The sequence below is a fragment of the Phoca vitulina genome, unplaced genomic scaffold (assembly GCF_004348235.1).
Source record: "Phoca vitulina isolate PV1807 unplaced genomic scaffold, GSC_HSeal_1.0 scaffold28, whole genome shotgun sequence".
Lineage (NCBI taxonomy): Eukaryota > Metazoa > Chordata > Mammalia > Carnivora > Phocidae > Phoca > Phoca vitulina.
In genome coordinates, this window is record NW_022589731.1 from 15,729,041 (window position 1) to 15,751,597 (window position 22,557).

The window sequence follows — 22,557 nt, forward strand, 5'->3', positions numbered from 1 at the left end:
CAAACCTCAGTTCAGGGGCTCTGGCCCTGAAAGATGACCAACCATGTCCTTATGGGGGACAGGTTGTGAAACTCTGGGACTGAGCCACTGGGGCGTGGTGCCCCTCAGTGCTACCCTTTCTGTGTCTGCCCCCCTCCCCGTGTAAAGTCGCGGGCGTGGGGCTTGCTTCTGCCGCCTGGCCCGTTGCAAGCACGCAGCAAGTGTGAGTAGGTAGAGGGGGAGGACGTGAATGAGTCGCCCCTGGTTCTCCGTGCTTCTCTGCTGCTCTAGATATGCCCCAGCCAAGCCGGTAGCCCGTTGCCACGTGTGGCCAGGGAGCCCTTGAAATGTGGCCAGTTTGAACTGGGATGTGCCATAAGCATATAATATACACTGGATTTCCAAGACTTAGTATGAAAAAAGGGTAAAATGTCTCATTAACACTTTTTTATGCTGATTACATGTTGCAATGGTAACATTTTGGATTTATTGAGTTAAATAAAGTACGTTATTAAAATTAATTTTACTTGTTTCACTTTCCCTTCTAAGGTGGCTCCCAGCCAGTTTAAAATTGCCCATGTGACTTGCCTTGTGTTTCAGTCGGAGCCTCTGACCTTCTAGCTCCCAGGGCTCCCTGCTCCAGGGCCTTGGCTGAGGGGTTTGTTTTTTTGAAGGATCTGGGTTGGAATCCTGACTCTACCATTCCTGACGGTTACCAAAGACAGGACCCTGAGTCTCAGTTTCCTCACCTCTGAAATGGGGCTGGGCAGTCAAACCTCGGGAGCTGGTGTCAGAATTAAAGTGAGGAGACAGGAAGTACCTCGCGTGTGTGGGCCCAAGATGTTTCTCAAGGAGGAGGGCTCTGATTTCTGTGGGTTTTGGCCAGACCCTGACTGAGCCCTGCCCCTGGGACTTAGGTTACAGGCTGTAATGATGAGCTGGGGGGGAAGTGAAATAAAAAGGCAGATAAAAATCACGGCTCACCATTCCTCAGTTTTCTCCTCCGTCAGAGCCAGACCTGCCTTGTCGAGTCGCAGGATGGAGGCAGGTCAGCCTATGGAGAACGTTGCTCAGGAATAGCAGCGAGTGGCTGTTATTCGTATCATTTTCTTAGCCACCCCTCAGTTTTGTTCATCCAGCACTTTCTCAGGAAGCTTGGAAACAGAGACTTTAAGTGATTGGTAGCAAGTGAAGGCACGTTGCCCAGCCCTGCTCCTTGGCCTGACCCCAAGGTCAGGTACGGCCAGCAGGTGGGGGCTGGTCCGTTCCAGCTGCGCAGGGATGCGAGGGATGAGGTGCAGGCTCTGGCCCGGCTCCGGGTTCCCTGAGCGCCTGCTTTTCACGGCCAGGCAAGGCCAAGGGAAGCGTGTTCCCCAGACCTGCTGTGTCTGAGGCAGCACCTGGCATCTGGCTGTGAGGAGCCAGGGCTCCCTGCTCCGGGCCCAGGGCTCTCAGAAGCAGCGGGAACCCGAGGGCAGAGCAGGGGGCAGGTGGGAGACGCGCCAGGTTCATCTCTGAGTCCTGAGCGGAAAAGAGCACAGCACGGCCTGCTTCTGGAGTGACGCCTCTGCTCAGTCGTTCACGCAAACACTTACTTATTTACAGACACCGACGTCTACTGTGTGCCAGGCAGCGTCCTTGGCCCTGGTCCCTGGTGAGCTAGAGGGATGTGGTCCCTGTCCTCTTGGATGGGAACCTGATGAAGACACAAGTTATGAAATGTGCTTTGAAGGAAAGACTGGGGAGCAGTGGGAGAGGAAGGTGGAGACGTAACTCTTGGATTGATGGGAAGGGGGTTCAAGGAATGATGTGACACTAAGTGAGACGTGAACACTTGGCCAGTGAAGTGGGGGTGATGTGCATTAGAGTGCTCCGAACAGCCTTATTTGTGATGGTAAGAAATTTGGAAATAATAACCTATGTGTCTCTCAGTGCAGACTCAATGCATTATTTTGACAAAACCTGTGAGGATACATGTTAAAAAATTTTTATTCTCTTTAAGCTTGAAATGTGTCATTAAAAACAATGATACTGGGGCACCCGGGTGGCTCAGTCGGTTAAGCGTCTGCCTTTGGCTCAGGTCAGGATCTCAGGGTCCTGGGATTGAGCCCCACGTTGGGCTCCCTGCTTAGCGGGGAGCCTGCTTCTCCCTCTGCCCCTCCCTCCCCCTACTTCTGCTATCTCTCTCTCAAATAAATAAATAAAATCTTTAAAAAATAAACAATGATACTGGATATATATCTGGCCGAGGGATGGCATCTGCAAAGGCCCTGGGGCAAGAAGAATACTTTTCTCAGTGAGGAAATAAGTGAAGGCCTGGCTTTGGCCCTGGAGGCCACCCCACTTTGGGCATCTTTCTGTTCAAAAGTCTACTCTCAGCTGCCCCTGAGCCTGGGAGAGGCCCATTATAGACCTTTGGAAAGGTCTTTCTAGGAGTCCTTGGTGTCAGTTCAAGGACAGTGTGATGGTGGGGGAAATTGAACCGTTGGGGCAGTGCCTGCCTAGGCCAGATTTATGGGAGGGGAAAGCCTTTGGGGTGAGTCAGCCCTCTGGTTGGAAGAAACAGCGCCTAACTGAGCTTCTGCCAAGGACCCATGGTGATTCCTCTCTCCTTTTGTGGAGGAATTTGCCTGCTAAACAGGCCATCAGAGTGAAGTGAATCATCGTTTCCCCCTCTTTGTTAATCGCAGACACCTCTGAGCAGGTCTGTTCAGCCTGAACTGCACACACCAATGAACTTTGATGCCTAGACAAGCAAGTTGGGCAGGTGCTTCAGCTTGGTGTCTATGTACGGCTCTTCCAGAACTCACTGAAAGTTGGTCAGGGTCTCCTGGACCCTGGAAATCAGGATTGCAGATAGAGGACCACAGATCTGTCCAGCACCTTGCTCTTCTGTGGTGGAAATGGAGGCCCAAAGGTGTCCAATCTGAGGTCACATGGAGAAACAAGGGGCCTGGCTGACATCTGCGCTCCAGAGTGCTTTGTCTTGGCCCTGATCATGGGTCTCTGTGTTCCTAGCCAAGATTAGTCCTGCTGACCTCTTCTGGGGAAAGATGCGTTGTGTCTCACTCTGGCCCCTGAGCCTGGTGGGTGGGGTGGGAACCGGGCATGTGAGGTTCTGGCTGGGGCCGCCACCTGCAGGTGCTTCCTGCAGATGGTCTGCTAGGGAGCACTTCCCTCCTCCTCCCTGTGACTCGCTGGCTGCCGTGACCTCCAGCCTGTACTGGGTGCAGGGCAGGGTGCTGGGGGCGTGACATCCACCCTGACAAACCCTCCTCCTTCAGGCTAGTCTGTGCCAGGTGCTGGTTAGAGGGTAATGGGAAGCTGTCAGAGAAAATGCTGTATGACCTGCATGACTCACTTCTCCCCTCTGGGCCTCTTTGTCCCTAGCTGTTCAGTGAGGGGCCCCTCCCAGCTCTGACGTCCATTAGTTCTGAGTCTGGTGGAGAGAAGGGGATAATTACAGCCCTCTTTCACTGAGCTGTCTTCACTGTGCCAAATGCTTTACACGCATCATCTCGGGACTTCTGTCCGTGAGGCACAAAGGAATCAGTTACAGCAGAGAGAGGTTGAGTGATATGCCCAGAGCGGCACAGCTAGGAAAGGACACAGCAGGGATCTGAAGCCAGGCAGTCTGGCTCTGGAACATATGGTCTTATTTATTTATTTATTTATTTATTTATTTATTTGAGAGAGGGAGTGCGCACGCGAGTGGGGAGAGGGGCAGAGGGAGAGGGACAAGCAGACTCTGTGCTGGGCACGGAGCCCGATATGGGGCTCGATCTCACAGCCCTGAGATCATGACCTGAGCAGAAATCAGACACAAATTGGACAAAACTGACTGAGCCACCCAGGTGCCCCTGGAACATAGAATCTTAGTCACCACTGTTGTTAACTGCATAAGGGTCCTTCAAAGATGATGACATCCACATGCCACCTGTATGTTAGCTGCATGGTGAAAGAGACTTTTCAGAGGTGATGAAGTTAAGGATCTTGAGATGGGGAGGTTATCCTGGGTTATCCAGGTGGGCCAGTGTCATCACAAGACTCCCGACAATAGGGAGGCTGAGGGAGATTTGACGATAGAGCCAGGGGTCAGAGTGATGAGGCTGCTGGCTTTGAAGACCAAGGAAGGGACCACGAGCCAAGGAATGTAGGGCGGCCCCTAGAAGCTGGAAAAGGTGAGGGGACAGAGTCTCCTCCAGAAGGAACCAGCCCTGCACACACCGTGAATTTAGCCCAGTTTCAGACTTCTGACTTCCAGAAATTTAGTATCATAAATTCATGTTATTTGAAGCTACTAAATTTGTGGTAATTTGTTGCAGCATCAATAGGAAGCTCAGACCACCATGTTCTACTCACTGTCTCCTCGTGGCAGTCTCTGATTTTTGCATTCAAATTTGATTCTGAATTCCTAAGGGTAGAAATCTAATCTGCCAAATAGAGCTGTCCTTGGCCATTTCACAATTAAGGAAGCATTTCAGAGGAAGACTTTGTAAGGCCAACTGGCTTGTCCCTGCAGAGTAATCTGCTGTGTCATGGACTTAGGAAGAGAAGGTACAGAGGGAAAGTAGTCGTGGGGGCCTAGGACCCCAGCATAGACCCTGCCTCTGTAAGTCCCCAGCTGGACGCTCCCCTTCCCCAGACACCGTCTTTAGTCTCCTGTGAGTGGTCACCTACGGCGGGGTCTGTACCGTATGCCCGGCCCGTCTCTGTGGGCCACGCAAGCATAGCCAGGGCCACAGTTCGAGGCAGCCGGTGGTGGGCGGTTCCCCAGGCCTTTGCAGGGAACACAGGTGCCATGGCTCATTCTCAGCTTACCAGTGTGCTCGTGGGAGAAGTAGCCCGTGAGCTTTACTGGGTCAGGAATTTAAAGGAGACAGTTCTTTCTGCAGAGATGCTGCCTTGAGGGGGTCTTTAAGGACCAAGTGCCAGCTCTGTAGAACCCCAGGGTGAAGCCCTCTAGTTGCTTCCAGGAGCACACAGCAAAGGGTTCCTTTCCCTTCCCCAGAATGTGACTAAACTGCTTGCAGATCCATCACAAGGACGCATAGGATCTGAGAGCTCCTCCACCCAGCTCCTTGTCTGGAAAAACTGAGGCCCCAAGAGGGGAAGGCACACCCAGGCTCACATGGCCAGGACTCCTTGATGGGAATTCCAAGGTCTGAAATGATAGGGGATTTTTCTTGCTCACATTAAGACAGAAAGTTCACTTAGTCCTTCATTTAACAACATTTTATTGTGTACTTGCTTGGTGCCAGGCACTGGGTATAGTCATGGTGCCGGCTTCCAAAAAATAACCTAAGGGGTTGAGAAGAGTGGATGGTAGTAAGCAGGATTAATAGATAAATGAATAAAATGATTTCAGGTCATTATAGTTTATAAAGGGAATCTACAAGATGTGGTGATGGGGAATAATAAGGGTGCCCAGTAGACAGAGTGATCAGTGAAGGCCTCGAGAGGAGGTGACTTCTCAGCTGGAAACCAAAGGTAGAGTCATGGGAAGAGTGTTTCAGGCATAAGAAACAGCCAGGACATCAGCTCAGACTAGGAAGAGCTGGTGTATCTGAGGAACAAAAGACAGCCCAGTGCCGCTGGAGCCGAGTGAACCCAGAAGTGAGGCCGGGGAGGGGGGCAGGTGGGCTTCAGCCTGCAGGGCCTTGTAGCTCATGGTAGAGTTCAGGGTTCATCCCATGGGCCATGGGGAGCCATTGGAGGGACCGGAAGTAGTTTGTCTTCGTAGAAGGCCACAGGCTGTAATGGACAATGGGTTGGGCAGGAAGCAGGTGGAGGCAGGGAGGCCAGTCAGGAGGCTGCTGCTGTCATCCTCTGGGATGTGATGGTGGCTTGGCCCCAGTCAGTGGCCATGGAGGAGAAGGGAGATGGCAGAGTCAATATGTCCATATTGGGCATGGTGGGACTTGATGGATGGTTGCAGGTAGAAGGCAGGGTTAGTTAGCAGTAGCTGTGTAACAAATTACCCCAAACTTAGCAGCTTAGAATGACAACAAACGTTTGTTGTCTCATGGTTTTTGTGGGTCAGGAATTTAGGAGCGACTTAGCTGGGTGGTTCTGGTTCAGGGTCGTTCATGAGATTGCAGTCAAGATGTTGGCTGGGGCTGCCATCATCCAAAGGCTTGACTGGGGCTGGAGGCTCCACTTCCGAGGGGGGCTCATTCACATGGTCGGCAAATGAAGGCTGGCTGTTTTCAGGAGGTCTCAGCTCCTCCCTGCCTGAGCCTCTTCATAGGTCACAAGTGCCCTTCCAGCAAATGAGCCAAGAGAGAGCAGGGCAGAAGGCACAATGACCTTCATGACCAGCCTCAGAGTCCTACTCCATCACCTCCACCAACATCCTGTTGGTCACATTGGTTCAGTGTGGGAGGGGACCATGGAGGCTGTGAATACCAGAAGGCAAGAATCACTGGGCCGTCTTGGAGGCTGCTTACCACTGAGGCCAGGAGGAAGATGGAATCAGGGATGACACCTAGGTTTTTGGCCTAAGTGGCTGGGTGAATGGTGATGTCATTTGCTGAGAAGGGGAGACTAGGGGAGAAGCATGTTTTGGGTATAGGTAGAGGGGAATCAAGAACTGTCTTCTGGACCCCAGTTTGGGAAACTTCACCTTGGCACTGGAAACTCTTCTCTCTCTAGCCCCATCTGTGCTGCACTGGTTTTGGGCTTATGTGGTCTTAGACTTTGGGAAAACTTTCTGAGGGCCCAGTTCTCATGTATTCCCTGAACTAACTCTGTGTCGGCCGCATGGACTGGGAGTTACGAATCAGGCATTCTTAGGTTCAAATCCCAGCTCAGCCACTTAGTGGCTGTGTGACCCTGGGCCAGATACTTGGCCTCTCTGGGCTTGTTTCCTCATGTGCACAGTAAATCTACTTTGCTGTGGCATCTTGACCCTCAGATAAAAAGGAGCTGAAGCACTCAGGCCAGGGCCAGGCTCTCCCTTTCCTATCCGTACCTCAGAGCTCCCAGCCCTTCTATGGGCTGTCATATCTTCATCATCACATACCCAGGTTGCTGGGTGGAATTTGGTTGGGAAGGATTTCTAAAGAGTCTGTTCAGTTTCTTTTAGGTAGGTGATGCAAACATTCTTGGGGCAGCAGGAGTAATTATTACTCACAGGGAAATGCAAATATTTTTACGAATATCCTATGAAAAATTGGGGCATTTTTTCCTGAGCAAATAGTCCTGTTTATTTCTCCAACCAAATAGCCACAGCTGGGCTGCAGGGGCCAGCTTCAGCTGCCAGTGGCTTTTCTCAGGGGTCAGCTCGCTCCCCGCCCCCCCATCCAGCCTTTCTCTTCTTTAACCAAGAGAAAACATACTGAAGACAAAAGTAACCAAATTTGGGCTTTGCTGAGAGAAGAGGATGACTTTTGCAGTGAAAAGTTAGTTTTTGTGGCCAAACTTCCTCAACTGTGAAAACCGGTGTGGACAAAGTGTAGTAAGCCCCAAAATACATTTGAAATATGGTTTTCCTTGGAAAGGACATTTTTTGCAAAAGGAGGAGGTGTCTGCTTTCTCCTGAAGGAAATTTCTCTAAACTCCTAAAGAGACACAGAGGGATAGAGAAAAAGGTGGGAAGCCCCAGGGTGGGGAGGTGTAGGGAGCCATGATGGGGAGCAACAGGGTTTAAATCATGTTAGTACCTATCTGGTGCCTGGTACAGCCCTAGGGCTTTAAGCACATGCTCTGTCTGACCCTCACAAAGGGCATCTGGACATTATTTATACCAATCAGGAAACTGGCTCAGAGAGGTTGGCGAGGTGGCCTATGGTCATTCAGCTCACAGACAGAAGGGCCAGAAGTCCAACCCTGCCTGTTTGAATAGAGCCCCTGCCTTCTCTTTCCATGCTGTCCAGGGAGAAGGGGCTCTAAGTTCAGGGTTAGGATAGCTGATGCGGGGATAGGAGGAGACATAACCGAGGGGAAGGGCAGGGGAGGCTGTCTGCGCCCTGCCCCTCCCAGGGAACACTGTTATGTTCCCACTTTGTTTTTTAAAGATTTTATTTATTTATTTGAGAGAGAGAGCGAAAGAGAGCAGAGCTGGAGGGAGGAGCAGAGAGAGAAACAGGCTCCCAGCTGAGCAGGGAGCCTGACACAGGGCTCGATGCCAGGACCCTGGGATCATGACCTGAGCCAAAGGCAGACACTTAACCGACTGAGCCACCCAGACACCGTCTGTGTTCCCATTTTGAGGGAGGAAAACTCAGGCTCAGAAAAGACTATGGTGTGTGATGTGTTTTTTGATGTGTGTGTTTATTTTAAAGTCCCTTTGGAAATCATCTCTTCTCTTCCGGGCCTGTCTCTCCATCTGTTGATCTGTCTATTCATCAATGATGTACAGAGCATTTACTCAGTGTGAGGCACCATTCTGGGTGCTTGGGGAGTAGCAGGGGAGAAAACAAGATCCCTGCCCTCATGAAGCCTACATTCTCATGGAAGGCGGGGCAGAGACAGGGAAGAAGCAATGAACAGAATACACAAGCCACGCAGAATGTTACAAGGTGGTAAGTACAAGGGAAATGAAACAGTAAAAGTAAAAGAAAGGAAGGGTTCAGGAGAGGCGGGCACAGTCATAGCATTAAAAAGGGTGATCGGTGGGTGTTACTTTGGAGGGAAAGAAATGTTTTGGAACAAGATAGAGGTGGTAGTAGCACAACATTGTGAATGTTCTGGATTCCACTTAGTTGTTCATCTAAAACTGGTTAATTTCTTACTGTATTTATTTCACTTCAAATTATTTATTAGAAAAAAGAAAGGACAATCAGGGTCAATGTCACGGAGAAAGCAAGATCTGTGCAAAAACCTGAAGGAGGCGAAGGGGTTAACCCTGAAGATGTTTTCTCCCCAGGAGAGGAAAGAGGGTTCCAGGCAGATAAACTTAGGCAACCTCAGACCAGTGGGGCCAAATCCAGCCTGCTGTCTGCTTTGGTAATAAAGTTTTTTTGGAATACAGCCCATTTGTTTACATATTGTCTGTGACCCAGAGACTCCATCTGGCCCTTACAGAAAATGTTCGCTAACTCCTGAGCTGGAGCAGAGGGCCTCAGTGGGGAAGGTGACTGCGGTGTTTGAGGACTTGGAGGAGAGTGTGGTGGGAGTGAGGGAGCGAGCCAGGGAGTAGGGGCCAGTGAGGTCAGAGAGGGAACGGGTCCAAATCATGTAGCCACTGCTTGACTTCTCTGTGGCACCCTCTGACAAACCTTGGACAGATGCTGACATCATGCTGATGGAAAAGTTGTGCGTGATGCGTTGGGGGGAGTCGTGGTAGGACAGAGAGATGGCTGAACTTGGATTCAGAAGATCTGAGCTTGAGACCTCCTGTGTGTTCCTTGCTCTGTGTTCTCAGTTCTCTTATCTATAAGAGTCGTGTGGTGGTATTGGTGATAGAGTGATGATAGTGGTGGTGATGGAGATGGTGGGGATGGTGATGGTGATGGTGGGGATGGTGATGGTGGTGATAGTATTGTTAGTGGTGATCATGGTAGTGGGGAAGATGGTGGTGGTGATGGTGGTGGTGGGGGCAGCGGTGGTGGGGGTGATGGTGGTGGGGGGATGGTGGTGATGATGATGCTAGGGGGATGGTGGTGGGATGGTTGGTGCGGATGGTGGTGATGGTGACGTTGATGGTAGAAATGATGGTGACGGAGATGGTAGCGGGGATGGCGATCCCGGGGATGGTGATGCTCGTGATGATGATGGCTACATTTAGTCAGCCCCTACTCTATGCTAAGGGCTTTGCACACTTGGCACTAATTCTGAACCCAGCAAAACAAGTTGGGTAGCAGCAGTATCCTTTGCGGGAGAAAACACTGCGTAGCAAGACCACACAGATGGTGTGTCGCGTGGCTCAGATAAGGGTGCAGTGGTTACCCACTGATACGGCAGGGAAGAGGCCTTGAGGCGGGGGGTAGGAGAGCCCCGGGTAAACAGTCCAGCTGTCACTCAAGCAGCCTTTGGTCAAGGTGGCCCAGTCTTAGGACTGCCCTCAGCAGCAAGGTTTCCTAGGAGGGACGGTCCCCTAGCCCCTGTGCCCTGCAGCCTCCTTGCTCTCGTGCTCAGCGTGCTGGAGAGGGGCCATGTCTCCCTGTCCCCATGGCGACCACTTACCAGGCCTGGTGTTGGTTTGGGTTTTCCTAATTTGAGGTTGCGGGATCCTTCTGGTTGTGGCGAAGTTTGTCTGCTCTGGAAACCCGACTGTGGTGAGGCCATGAGGGGGCCCAGAGGTGCTGGGATCTGCCCACAGGCCACAGGCCCCACAGGCCCGGTGCGGCCCCCCATGCTTCACACCACTTCAACACCGCAATTCCTTTTGAGAGCAGAGTGGAGGTTTCAGGTTCTCGTGGCTGACAGCAGCGGCCCTGAAACATTTTGGGGTCGGGATAGCGGTGAGTCTTTGCCTCCCCATGTCTTCCAGGCCTGGGGTGTGCTAATGCCCTACTCCCGTGTGCCCACCATGGTTTTTGTTTGCCTTCGTGGCGGGGGGTCCCCTTGAACAACGGGGGCCCCCAACTAAGCAGCTGAGTTCAGCTCCCAGGCAGGTTAACGGGGCCTGGAAAGGCCTTCGGGCCCTCCCCGTCTCCTCCGTCTCCTCGTTTTACTGACTTAGGCAGGTTGCTCCCTGGTCTGACTGCACCTGCCCCGGACTGGCAACCTTTTGAACAGAGTCTGGGCTTCATCCTGCTTTCTGGGCCTATCCCTGAGGTCTCTGAAGTGCTAAGCAGGGTCAGCATCTGCTGTGTGGTGAAGTTGGTGGTTTTGTCAGGCTGTTGGAAGCAGGCAGCCTTGGGCGGGGAGAGACTCAGTGCCTCCCCCCTTCTTCCCTCGCTGGCCCACCCTGGGGGTCCCATGCCAGTAGGAAGGCACCGAACACACTTGAAGACTACGTGATGCTTCCTGCCCTGAGGTACCGCGGACTCGGCCCAGCACGAGCGGCACAGCTCCCATCTCAGGGCGTTCTGGGCCACGGGGGCCTTAGGCGGCCCCTCCCGTGCTGTTTTTCTCTAAACGTTTCAATCAGCGGGTAGTTATGGGGGCATCTCCACCTGGCCCCACCCCATCCTGACCTCCCCGCTCGGGCACTTTGGGACAGCGTGGTCATGGAGGAAGTGAGGGCAGGAGTCGTTTTGATTCAGAGGCATCTAGAAACGTCACAGAGGAGGGTGCCCTGAGGCACAGACCACGCTGGTGCTGCGGACCCAACGGGGTCCTGTAATTGGAATCTTGCCCTGTTCGGGGCTGGATGAGGAGAGCCTTTGAACCAGTGAGATGCCGCACACCTACGTCATCAGCTTCAGCTGTGGTTCCCCGCTGGTGGCAAAGGTGGCAGGGCCCGGGGGGAGGGGACAGAGATACCAGTGACGGGGAGGGCAGGGGTTGGAAGCAACCTACCTCAGCAGAAAAATGGGCCTCCTCCACTTTGCCTGTGGCCTCTGAGAACACCGCCAGCCTCCCTGCGGTGATATTTTCTGGAAAGCCAGCCTGCTGGCCGTGCTTTGGAAACCGACTCCTGAAAGCGCACCTGGGTAGAAGGGAGTGGAACAGATTCTTCAGCCCCACAGACGTCACAGGCAAAACTGTAACACTAGGGGGGCGCCTGGGTGGCTCAGTCGTTAAAGCGTCTGCCTTCGGCTCAGGTCATGATCCCAGGGTCCTGGGATCGAGCCCCACATCGGGCTCCCTGCTCTGTGGGAAGCCTGCTTCTCCCTCTCCCATTCCCCCTGCTTGTGTCCCCTCTCTCGCTGTGTCGCTCTCTGTCAAATAAATAAATAAAATCTTAAAAAAAAAACAACTTCCGTTAAAAAAAAAAAAACTGTAACACTACGTTCCACTCGACTGGCCAGGCGGGGGTGAGTCATCAGCCTCTTGCCGCTGGGAACACGGGGAGAAATCCTTCCCACGTACAGTCACCAGAATACCTGAGAACTTCCCAGACCTTGATCAAAGTGTGCTGAGAGAGAGAGAGAGCGCCTCCAGTTTTCATGCCCCCCTCACCCCACGAGTATCATAAAGACCTGCTTTACAACAGCATTTGGATTTCTGACGAGGTTGGTCCCTTGTGTTAGCATAATGCCGACCTTTCTGAGCCTCGTGGCCCCCAGCCACCCACAGGCCATGGAGGGAGGGAGGGGGGGCCTTGAGGCAGCAGGGGGAAGGGGCCCTAGTGGGAATCCTGGGGCTGCTGCAGTCTGGGCCCCGTCCCCCCCACATCCTGTACCTTCGACTGGCAGCACCCCAAACTGTTCTAGAAGCGAGAGTGGTTGTTTCTGTGGTCTTGCTCGTGCTACCTCTGGTGGTGTCTGGCCTTGTCATGGGGGCTCCTGCTCTTGAAGGTGTGAGCCCGAGCCCAGGGAGGCCGGCTGCCTGCTTGCTTGGCCTGCTTTCTCACCCCAAGCCTCCCATCTGCAAAGGCCAGACCTGATTGGATTGTGTAGAGTCTGGGCTGGCCCATGACTTGTGGCCTGGAGAGAAAAGATGAGTTGGCCAGTCAGATTTGTTCCTTGGGCCTTTAGAATCGGGGTTCTGGCGGGCAGGTGGTCAGCTGGTCCAGAGGGTCCTGAGGACTTGGGGTCCTTGACAGCTATAATACATTTCTGATACTAACTAATCCTGGAATTAACATAGACTCCAGATGAGGGGTGCAGTCCCACAGTCTGCCTTCCCTTCAGACCCCGGCTGCAAGTTTGGGGGGGCGTCAAATTCAGGGTAACTTGTTAGAAATGCAGATTCTCAGGGCCCGACCGTACTGGCTACAAATTCAGGAACTCTCTCACACCCTCAGGTGTGATAATTCACTAGAATGACTCACAGAACTCAGAGCACTTTACTTGCAATTTTATCAGCGCTAAAGGACACAAAGCCAAACCAGCAAGAGAGAGATGCACAGGGCTTGTGAGGGATGCGTTACCTTTCCGGCAGCAGCTAGCAAATTCGCCTGAGCCCGGTCCTCAGAGTTTTTATTGGGGTTTCGTTACTTAGGCATGACTGATTGAATCGCTGGCCACGTGGCTGAGCTCCATCTCCAGCCCCTGTCTCTCCTCGGAGGTCAGGATATTATCACTGGGTTCAGAACCTACCCAATCCTATGGTTGGTCATTCTGGCATGGCCAGCCCCATCTTGAGCCATCTTGTTAGCATAAACTCGGGTACGTTTGGGGGGGATCCACTATGAATAAAAACAACACTCTATCACATGGAAAATTCCAAGGACTTGGAGGTCACCTCCCAGGAACCAGGGACAAAGACCAGTCAAATTCCTCGTTGTACACCAGCGGCCAACTGGGCCTGGGCAGAGGGTTGAGTGAGCCTGGTATGGTCAGCAGAGGGGTACGTGGTGGCATGGGGGGGCGGACACCTCAGCCCCAGCTTCTCTATGTCTCCATGGCCTTCTGACTCCCACAAACCCAGCTGCTCTTAGCTGCCTTTCCTTGGATTCTTAGAGGCCTCCGTGATCCTGGTAACAATCCCCTTCTTTGCAGGTCAACTCAAACGAGTCTCTCTTACTGCTAACCTTGGGCAGAACTGTACTCACCAACACTGTTTTTTGATTTGAGCTCTGTGGGAAAACATCCTTCCTCCTCAGGGCCCACACAACGTATCAGGTCCTCTGTGGACCCTGGCAGGCCCATCTCCATAGCTGGTTCTCTCCTCTCTGGGATCCGTAGAACAATCACGGTCCAGAGGCCGCCAGAACGCGGAGACACCCAGTAGAGGAAGCGCGCGCTGTACAGGAGGGGTTTGAGGGCAGTCCTGCCCAGCCTGTTAGGGAGCCAGGCCAGGGCCTGGGGGCATGAAGTGGGGTTCCCTGAGGCCGGCTTCCCAACCTGGACCCTTATAAGCCAGCACTGAGCATGTTGGAAATAGGAGGGCTTTTTTTTTTTTTTTTTAAGATTTTATTTATTTATTTGACAGAGAGACACAGCGAGAGAGGGAACACAAGCAGGGGGAGTGGGAGAGGGAGAAGCAGGCTTCCTGCAGAGCGGGCAGCCGGATGCGGGGCTCGATCCCAGGACCCTGGGACCATGACCTGAGCCGGAGGCAGACGCTTAACGCCTGAGCCACCAGGCGCCCTAGGAGGGCTCTTAAACAGTTTGCCCCTCGCCCTGGCTGGTGGCCTAGTTAAGTGGCTGAAGCTGTCAAGCATCCGTGTGAGAAGAAGCTCAAGTCAGGCAGGTGCTTGTCAGTCAGATCCCAGGATCACTGAATTTGGGGGCTGGGAGGAACATTTTTGGTGGTTTGTCCCAATCCTGCTGTGTTTCTTTTAATCCTTTTTAGAAGTAGGCAGGGCAGAAATCACCGATCAGAGAGAGGGAAGTTCCCAGAGAGAGTGGTCCCATCTTCCCATTTCTCGTGTGATGTTCAGGAACTTTCTCTTACTTTAGGGCAGTGGTTCTCAAGCTTGAGTGAGCATCAGAATCGCCTGGAAGGCTCATTAATACACAGGTGGCTGGGTGCCACTCCCAGAGTTTCTGAATCAATACGTCTATGGCCGGGCCTGAGAATCTGCATTTCTAACAAGTTACCCAGTGAAGCTGATGCTGCTGATCCAAGGACCACACTGACCCTCTGATTCAAGGGTGTGAAGGAAGGTCTTCCCAACAAATGCATGGAGGCTTCCTCAGCTTCCCCCAAGGCCGCTTTCCTCTGATCAGCTGCTCATTTGTCAGCAGGGAAGAAAGAACTTTAGACTAAGAGTCCAACACCAGGGTCCTGGCTCAGGTTGTGACGTGGCCACTTGAGTGATTTGAGGCAAGGTTCTTGCCCCTCTGAGACTGTTTTCTCATTGGCAAAATGGGTTCAGGAATAGGACCTCCTCATGGACTTGATGTGAGAATTAATTGCGATGATGTCCTCACCGATTGTCCCCGGACCCTCGGAGTACAGGAAGGGTTGCGTTTCTTTAATTTCCAGATCAAATATATCATACCATAAGGTTAATGAGAATCCCAGGGTCAATTGTTTGGCAAAGGGCTGTCCCCCTTCCTTCCGAGGGTGGAAAGAGAAGGCCCAGGGCTCGAAGGAGTCCAGCCAACAACTTTGCAGTCCCGCTGACCATCGGGGTCTCTGCTGTTGCTGGTTTTGTCGGTGTCTTTCGGAGGAGGGGCCTCTGCTGGCAGCTCCACTCCTCCGTGCCACAGGGCCACAATCCCTGGGGGGCTGGAGGCTCCTCCGTGCTCAGAGCCCCTCATCACTGGGATCCATGGAGTCTGCGCCCTCGTAGAGCTCAGTAACCCCCCCCCCCCCCCCCCAGCGCCGCCCCCCACAGTAGGCATGGGTCTGCCTCTCAGCGCTCCCTCTGGTTCCCTCTGCCCTCAGAGCACGAACCCCTCCCTCGAGCCCAGTACAAGCAGCAAGAATGACAGTAAGCCAGTTTCTTCCCCCACAGTGACCACTTTCTCATGGCAGCTTTTTTGGAGCCATCCTTTTATTCTTCCCTGGGGGCATCTGTGGGAGCAAAAGGAATGCCAGTTAGTTTACGAGCGCTTGGCCCATGCTGAAGAAATGGTAGCTACCTCTTACTTTGCCTTTTGTCCCCACACTCTAGTCCCTGCTAGGACTTGCTGTCCTGCCAGAGGAGCCCCCACTCCTCTCAGCTACTCTCCCTCCTTTTGCCCGCCACCCCCTTATCACACTTGCCTTAGCCCTCCTGGGTGCATCCGTAAGAGGCCATTGCTGGCGGCCCAGGGGGACCCTGCGGGCAGGAGGAAGGAGAAATGATTTGCTAAACAATTTCCTTCTGGAAACTGCCCCCTCCTTCTTATGGGGCCAGCTGGGGGTGAGGCCCCAAGTGAGGGAACGCTCCTATCTTCCTGTTGCCCACCTTTCTCCGGATTTTGCCCTGGACTCTTTCCCATTCCAGGAGCAAGACCTGCCATCTTGATCCTTTGGTGCCTTTCCTCAGAGTGGTGAGCTGGCAGAGTTCAGCCCGTGTCCCCAACATCTTGGCCTCTTCCCTCCTTGGGCAGGACCGCTTCTTGTCTAGCCCCCCAGCCCGTGTTGCTGCCATCCCCTCCCTGGCTGGAGCTGCCCCTCCTCCATGCAGCCCCCTGCCTACCAGGCCACACTCCGAGCAGTCTTGCTCATCTCTGCTCTTTGAAGCCTGGAACGAGCTGGATGTTCCTGAGGGCAGGGACCATCCAGTTCACTGACTCGTTTCCAGCCCATGAAAGATAAACTGTGAGCAGCAGTGGGTCAGATGGTGAAGCAAATAAAACCCAAAGCTGCTCAAGACAAGAAATGGCTGTGAGTCAGTGCAGGGGGGCTCATTCACTCCCCATTAATTCCTCTCCCTGAGCCTCTGGCTTCTCATCTGTAAAATGGGGCTAATGCCACCTTAATGAGCCCCAAACAGATACCACGCAGTTCAGTGCTGACCTCAGGCGGCTGGGGGTGGGGTGGGGTGGGGTGGAGGTTGTCATTGATTCCGGCAAACATTTGTTTACCCAGTCAGTCAGCCTAACTTAATGAAAGCTTGTGATTAACCGGGCAAGTTGTGTGAGCTGCCCCACTCTCTGGAGGACATTGAAAAGGTCTGGGTGGAGCTGAGAGTGGGTTGTGGGCTTGGCAAGGGAGCTCTGCCTCTCCAGGGCAGCCCTGGAAGGGGCATTGTCTGGGGGGTTTGAGGAAGGAGCAAGGCTCCAGCAGGTGGAGGGATCAGGAACTTCTCCTGCTGGGTCACGGGTTGGGGGAGGGGGGAGAGGATGATGCATACAGAGGTCAGAGGGACGACACTTGCATCTGCTTGGCAAATGCTGTTTGAGCATCTACAGTGGGCCAGGAGAGAGCAACAGAGAGCACAGACACCCAGGTCCCTGCCACCATGGTCTTCCCTCGAGCAGGGAGACTGAGGCTAGGCAAGTAAAGCACTAAATAGGAAGCTGTGGGGTACTGATGGGAGCTGGGGCTGGTGCTGGGAATCTGGTAATGACTTCACACGTACAGGTTGGGCACGTCAGTGAAAATGGGCCGAATGTGTTGGGAGAATGGATCAGGGAATCTGTCAGCTGACGAGAGTGTGCGAGAGAGAGAGAGAGAGAGAGAGAGAGAGAGACTGCCCAACTGCCCAGGGCCTCCCAAACGCTGTTCAGTGGCAGTTGTGAAGGCAGAGAACGGGGCCCACTTCAGCTACCCAGGTGGGAGAAGGCCCTCCGGGATGGCCACACAGCGCTCAGACCAGTCTTGAACCTGGATGCCGGCATTAAGACTTGAAGCATGGAGGAGAAACACTCACACTGGGTAGGCAGAAGATGCTCCTGCCAGAGGGAACAGTGAGTGCAAAGGCCCTGAGAGCAATGGCAGGGAGGAAATAAAGCTTGGGGGGACGGTGACCCCATGGTGAAAGGCTTGGCCAAGGAGAATGGGTGACCAGTGGTGGAGGGGCAGGCCTGGGAACTGGCCACCCCAGCTGCTGGGGCCTCCATCAGTGGTGGAGAGGTGTTGGCTCTAGCCCCCCTATAGCCTGACACCCCTCCCAAGCGGGGAGGTGGGCCTGGGGCAGTGGAGGCCACAGGGTGGGGACACGCAAGGAACTTCCGCAGCAGGGTGGTCGCCCTCGCTGCCTCAGGGTCCTGAGAAACAATCACATCCGGTTGAAATAATAAACAGTATCAGATACGCCATGTGCTAACGCAGCAGCACACTTAAGAGCCAGATATCTGGAAGTGGAGACCTCTTCGAGGCGAGTTTTGGTTATGGTGAAGACGAGACCTTGCTTCAGCCCGTGTGAGTTACGGAGGGGCAGGGTTTATGTCATGAGACTTTTTAAGGAACTGGAGGCCAGGTGAGTGGGGAGGCCATTCAGGATCCCTGCGGCCATTTAAGGGGACACCCTACTGAGAGCGTCCCTGTATTAGTTTTCTATTGCCGCAGTAACACGTACCACGACCCCAGTGGATGAAAGGAACACAAATTATTGAGTTATAGAAGTCGGACATGGGTCTCACTGGGTTAAAACTAGGGTGTTGGCCGGGCTCTGTTCTTTCAGGAGGCTCTCAAGGAGAATCTGTTTTCTTGCCTTTTCTGGTTTCTAGAGGCTGCCCGCTTTCTCGTGGCCCCTTCCATCTTCAAAGACAGCAGTGGCCGGTCCTTCTCACCCAGCATCACTCTAAACTGACTCTTCTGCTCCCTCTTGTAAGGACCCTAATGGTTACATTGGGACCACCAAGACCATCTGGGATAATGTTCCTGCTGTTATCCTTACTTCCATCTGCAGTATTCATTCCCTTTTGTCATGTATCCTAACATATCCACAGGTGCCAGGGAGTAGGACATGGACACTTTGGGGAGCCTTATTCTGCCTACCCCAGTCCCTGCCCTGTTCCGGGGGCTGAGGAGGTAAGGAATAGGAGGCAAGGAGCCCCATGTGGGTTGGGAAGTCTGCCTTCTCACCCTGGGGCAGCCCCCTGGGTGGCTGTGTGGGACCCTCTCCCTCCCTTCCTAACTCCAACTTCAACGACACATTGCCCCATTACTAACGTCTCCCCCAAACCCTGCACTGCTGAGTGGTCAAAATGCTTGTTAAATAGAGCAGTGTTTCTCCTCCTCAGCACTATTGACGTTTTGGATCAGATTGCTCTGTGTTGTCGGGGCCTGTCCCATGCATTGTGCAGTGTGTAACCACATCCCTGGCCTCTGCCTACTCATGGCCAGTAGCACCCCCAGCCCAGCTGTGACAACCAAAAATATCTCTAGACATTGCCAAATGGCCCCCAGAGGACAAATCGCCTGGGTTGAGAACCACTGAAATAGTCTTTAATGTCTGTCTTCCTTGCTAGATTAGAAGCCCCCAAATGGCGACACCCTGAGTCTCTTGCCTGCCACTGTGTCCCCAGCACCTGCATAGAGCTTGGCATTTAGTAGATGCTCAACATGTATTGGTTGAGTGAATTAACGAGTCTGTGTTAATTTTCCTAATGGATAAATTAATCCATAAAAAGTATGCACACACACACACACACACACACACACACACGTGTGTACATGTGTAAAATAGACCCCTAATTTCCATAGATTGGCCACCTAAGAATCACCTGGGGAGCCTTTTCAAAAGTCACATCCCTGGGTTTTGATCGCAGGCAGTTGGGGTACGGCCTGGTAGTCCATATTGTCAAGAAGCTTTCATCACTTCCATAGAAAGATAGAACTACTGTGTGATCCAGCGATTCCCCTCCTGGGCATAGACCCAAAAGAATTGAAAGCAGGGACTCAGATATCCATAGCAGCATCGATCACAAAAGTCAAGCGGTGGGAACAACCCAAGTGTCTGTCCAGTGATCTCTTCCTCAAAAAGTCGTTCTGAGCATTAAACAAGATAATGTTCAAATGGTACCTGGCCACAGCAAGTGCCCAGTGCACACTCGTTCTGCCCCTTGGAGTCTGAGGCCTTTGCCTTCTGCAGAGATTGGAAAGGAAGGAAGATAGGATGAGCAGAGAGCAGAGAAAGGACCCCCGCCCCCCGCATCAGCTCCCTCTCCTACTTCCCAGCCCCCAGGGTGGGGGTCCTGGTCCTGGCCTCAGAAGCTAACCCAACTCACTGATGGGGAACGCGGCCTCAGCTGCCCAGGGCAGCAGGGTTGACAGTAAGGAATCCTCACTCATGGAGACCAGCTCCCTGCCAGCCCTGGGGCACACACTGGGCCAAGGTGGGTACCAGCTAAGCTCCTCCTGCATCCCTCGGTTTGCTGGTTGGAGAGAGGGGCCCAGGCCTGCTCTGGGAGGGTTAGAGACCGGAGGCATTGCACACCCACCCAGAGCAGGGAGCAGGCCCAGGGTGCCCAAACTCTGTCCCAGATCCTACTTCTCTAACTGGGCCCCAAACTCCACAGGGGTTGAGGTGTTGACTGTGTGAAGGAAAGTAAAAGGTCCTTAATATCCCAAGATACTGAGGGGTCTAAAGGGCTATGTGACCTTTAGCAAGATGGTATCTGAGGCCACTCTGGGGGTGGGGGGTGGGTGATGGCATCTCAGTCCCTTGAGAGTCCTGGCCATGACACAGTGGGGCCTCCGGGTCTGAGGCCCAAGCACTGGTGGGCTCAGGGACACGGGTGAGAGTTGGCGCTTCCCCCTGCTGTTTGCACACCTGAGCGTTCTGACATCTGTCCACTGTCCCATGGAGAAGGGGTAGCGTGGGTGATGGGCATGCCCCGTGTGCATACCTTACTCAGCTTCGTGCGTTCACTGCCTAGTCGTCATGTGCGTGGGGTCAGCATGTGTGCATCTTCATTGCACGTGTGTTCAGCATGTGTGCCTGTGTATTACACATGCATGTCCCTAGCGTGTGCGTGCTCATCATATGTGCACACCGGGGAGGATGTGAGGCAGGAAGGGGCCCTTCTGGAGTCCTTCCAGCCTTGAGAATGCAGCCTCTGCGACCGTGGGGTTTGTGAGGAGGGAGAAGAAGGGGGTACAGGAGACGAGTGGAAATTGAAGTCCCTGCTCCCGACATCTGGCCTCCAGTTGGGAAAGGGGACTCTCCACAGGAAACAAGAGGACAAAAGAGGCAATGAGGGGGCTGCAGTCCACTCACTTGTGGATCCTTTCTGTGAGGATTTCCTGAGCCCGAAGGCAATATTAAGTCCAGCCGACCTGGCCCCTGCCGTGGGAAGGTTGGGGTCTAGTCTGGGGCCAGAGGCTGGGCACCCAGCAGGCCTGAACAGCAGTGGGGGATGTCGACAAAGAACAGGGCAGCGGGTGTGGGCTCAGGCCTGGCTGACTGGAGGGGCTCGTCTGCTCCTGCTGGTCGAGGGGCCCAGGCCCGACTGTGCGGGGAGAACACACAGGCTTGATGCCGGCCAGGAGGGGGTGTGTGTCCCTGCTGGGGTTTGGGGTGTGTCACTGACTTGACCTTAAGCCCCCTGGCTGTCTCCCAGCCCCCGAAGCTGGTGGACAGACTCACTGGGATGGGAACCAGGCTCTGGAGCCTTGGACAAGACCAACATCAGCCCAACATCTTTTCCCCCCATTTCTGCAGGGGGTGGAGGAAAGCGCAAGGGGAAAAGCAAGAAGTGGAAGGAAATCCTGAAGTTTCCTCACATTAGCCAGTGTGAAGACCTCCGAAGGACCATAGGTAAGCTGTCCTCTGCCTGGAGGGGGTGCGGGGAAGGGGCTGGGAGAGGAGCGAGGAGCCCGTTGACCAACAAACTGTTTATACAGTGAGTCAAATACGAACCCGTTAATGCAGCAGAGTGATTCCAGATAGGAGCTCCAGGCTGACATCCTTGCTAATTGACGTAAAGATGAAACTAACAGGGGTGCCTGGGTGGCTCAGCTGGCTAAGCATCTGACTCTTGATTTCGGCTCAGGTTGTGATCTCAGGGTTGTGGGTTCAAGCCCCGAGTTGGGCTCTGTGCTAGGCGTGGAGACTGCTTAGGATTCTTTCTCTCCCTCTCCCTTTCCCCTTTTCCCCCCAACCCCCCCCCCCACCGCCTAAAAAAAAAATAGGAAACTAACATTCATTGAATATTTGGTGTGTGCTGGGCAGGATTATCTCCCAATTACCCTTGGAGGCAAGTACTGGGTTTTTTTCCTCCATCTTTCAGATGGGGAAACTGAGGATCTGTAAGTGGCCCAAAGTTGTACAGCTTGTGGGAGGGTGGTGGAGGTGGGCCAGGCCTGGCACTGAGCGCCCCCTCACAGCCTCCCACCTTTCTTGCCCGGAGCCTGTGGGCTCTGCCCTCAGCGAGCAGGCTTTGGGAGCTGAGGGTGGGGTGAATGTCTGGGTTCCCTTTCCTCTTGCTGAGGATGCTGATGCTCATGGAGGGGCCACCCTGTTCAGTGGGACAGCCCAGTCCTCTTTATTGGGTACCCACTCAGCCAAGCACCTCCCACAACAGAGGGGCCTTGTTTCTCATGGGGCTGGCACAGCCAAACTCACCAATTGAGGACACAGGGCTCCCAGAGAGGGGGTGGACATGATGAGGCTCCTCCATACTGGTGGGGGCCCTGGCCCTTCTCCCCTGTGAGCTCTTTATATGCCCCTTGCCATATGAAGGCTTCTTATCTGCTCCTGACTATTGGAGGGCATGGATGTGTTAACCACTTCTTATTACACCGAGATCCGTTGAGCACTGGACATAGGGTGGCCTTGTCACCCAGAACTCTGTGGGCCTAGCTGCCCTTGGGACTTCTGCCTGGGGCTGTGGGTGAACTGCCCAATGCCTGCCATGAAATGTGAGGCCACTCACGATCACTTAGGTTTTCTGAATGGCTTTTCCAGGTGGCCTGGCCTCTGCCAGTTTCCCAGGCCAGGCAGGACTTACATGGCATCCCAAGCCTACTCAGTCCTGGCTGCTTGGCCCACCCTCCAGATTCTTCTGCTTTGCTGTGACAGCAGGTGACAACTGTTTGCTCTGTGTGCCCCACATGCCTACCATGGAGCTCCCTTAATTAGTGTTTATGAAATGAAAGGAAGCCACGTGCACCCCATGAAGGCAGATATGAGCAGCTGAAGCAGGTAGGGTGCTAAAGCATGGGGAAATGTCCTCAAGATCCACCGTTCACCTTAACAACTCAGATCAGATCCCCCACCGTGTTCTTGGTGCGAATGGAGCTGGCCTAAGGGAT

General features: G+C 53.6%; 1 protein-coding gene across 2 annotated transcripts in view; it reads left to right on the forward strand.

Annotated features, from left to right (window-relative positions):
* Positions 1 to 22,557, forward strand: part of GRK5 (G protein-coupled receptor kinase 5) — a 206,230-nt gene that overhangs the window by 74,835 nt on the left and 108,838 nt on the right. Inside the window, exons 1-2 of one of the 2 annotated variants that reach the window (XM_032423100.1) lie at positions 18,197 to 18,330; positions 20,966 to 21,061. Coding sequence is in view for 1 of the 2 variants with exons in the window: in XM_032423099.1 (XP_032278990.1) it covers positions 20,966 to 21,061 (96 nt within the window). In the remaining variant the exon portion in view is untranslated. Of the gene's footprint in view, positions 1 to 18,196; positions 18,331 to 20,965; positions 21,062 to 22,557 lie in introns of those variants that run through there. The other variant, XM_032423099.1, reaches the window with a different exon arrangement.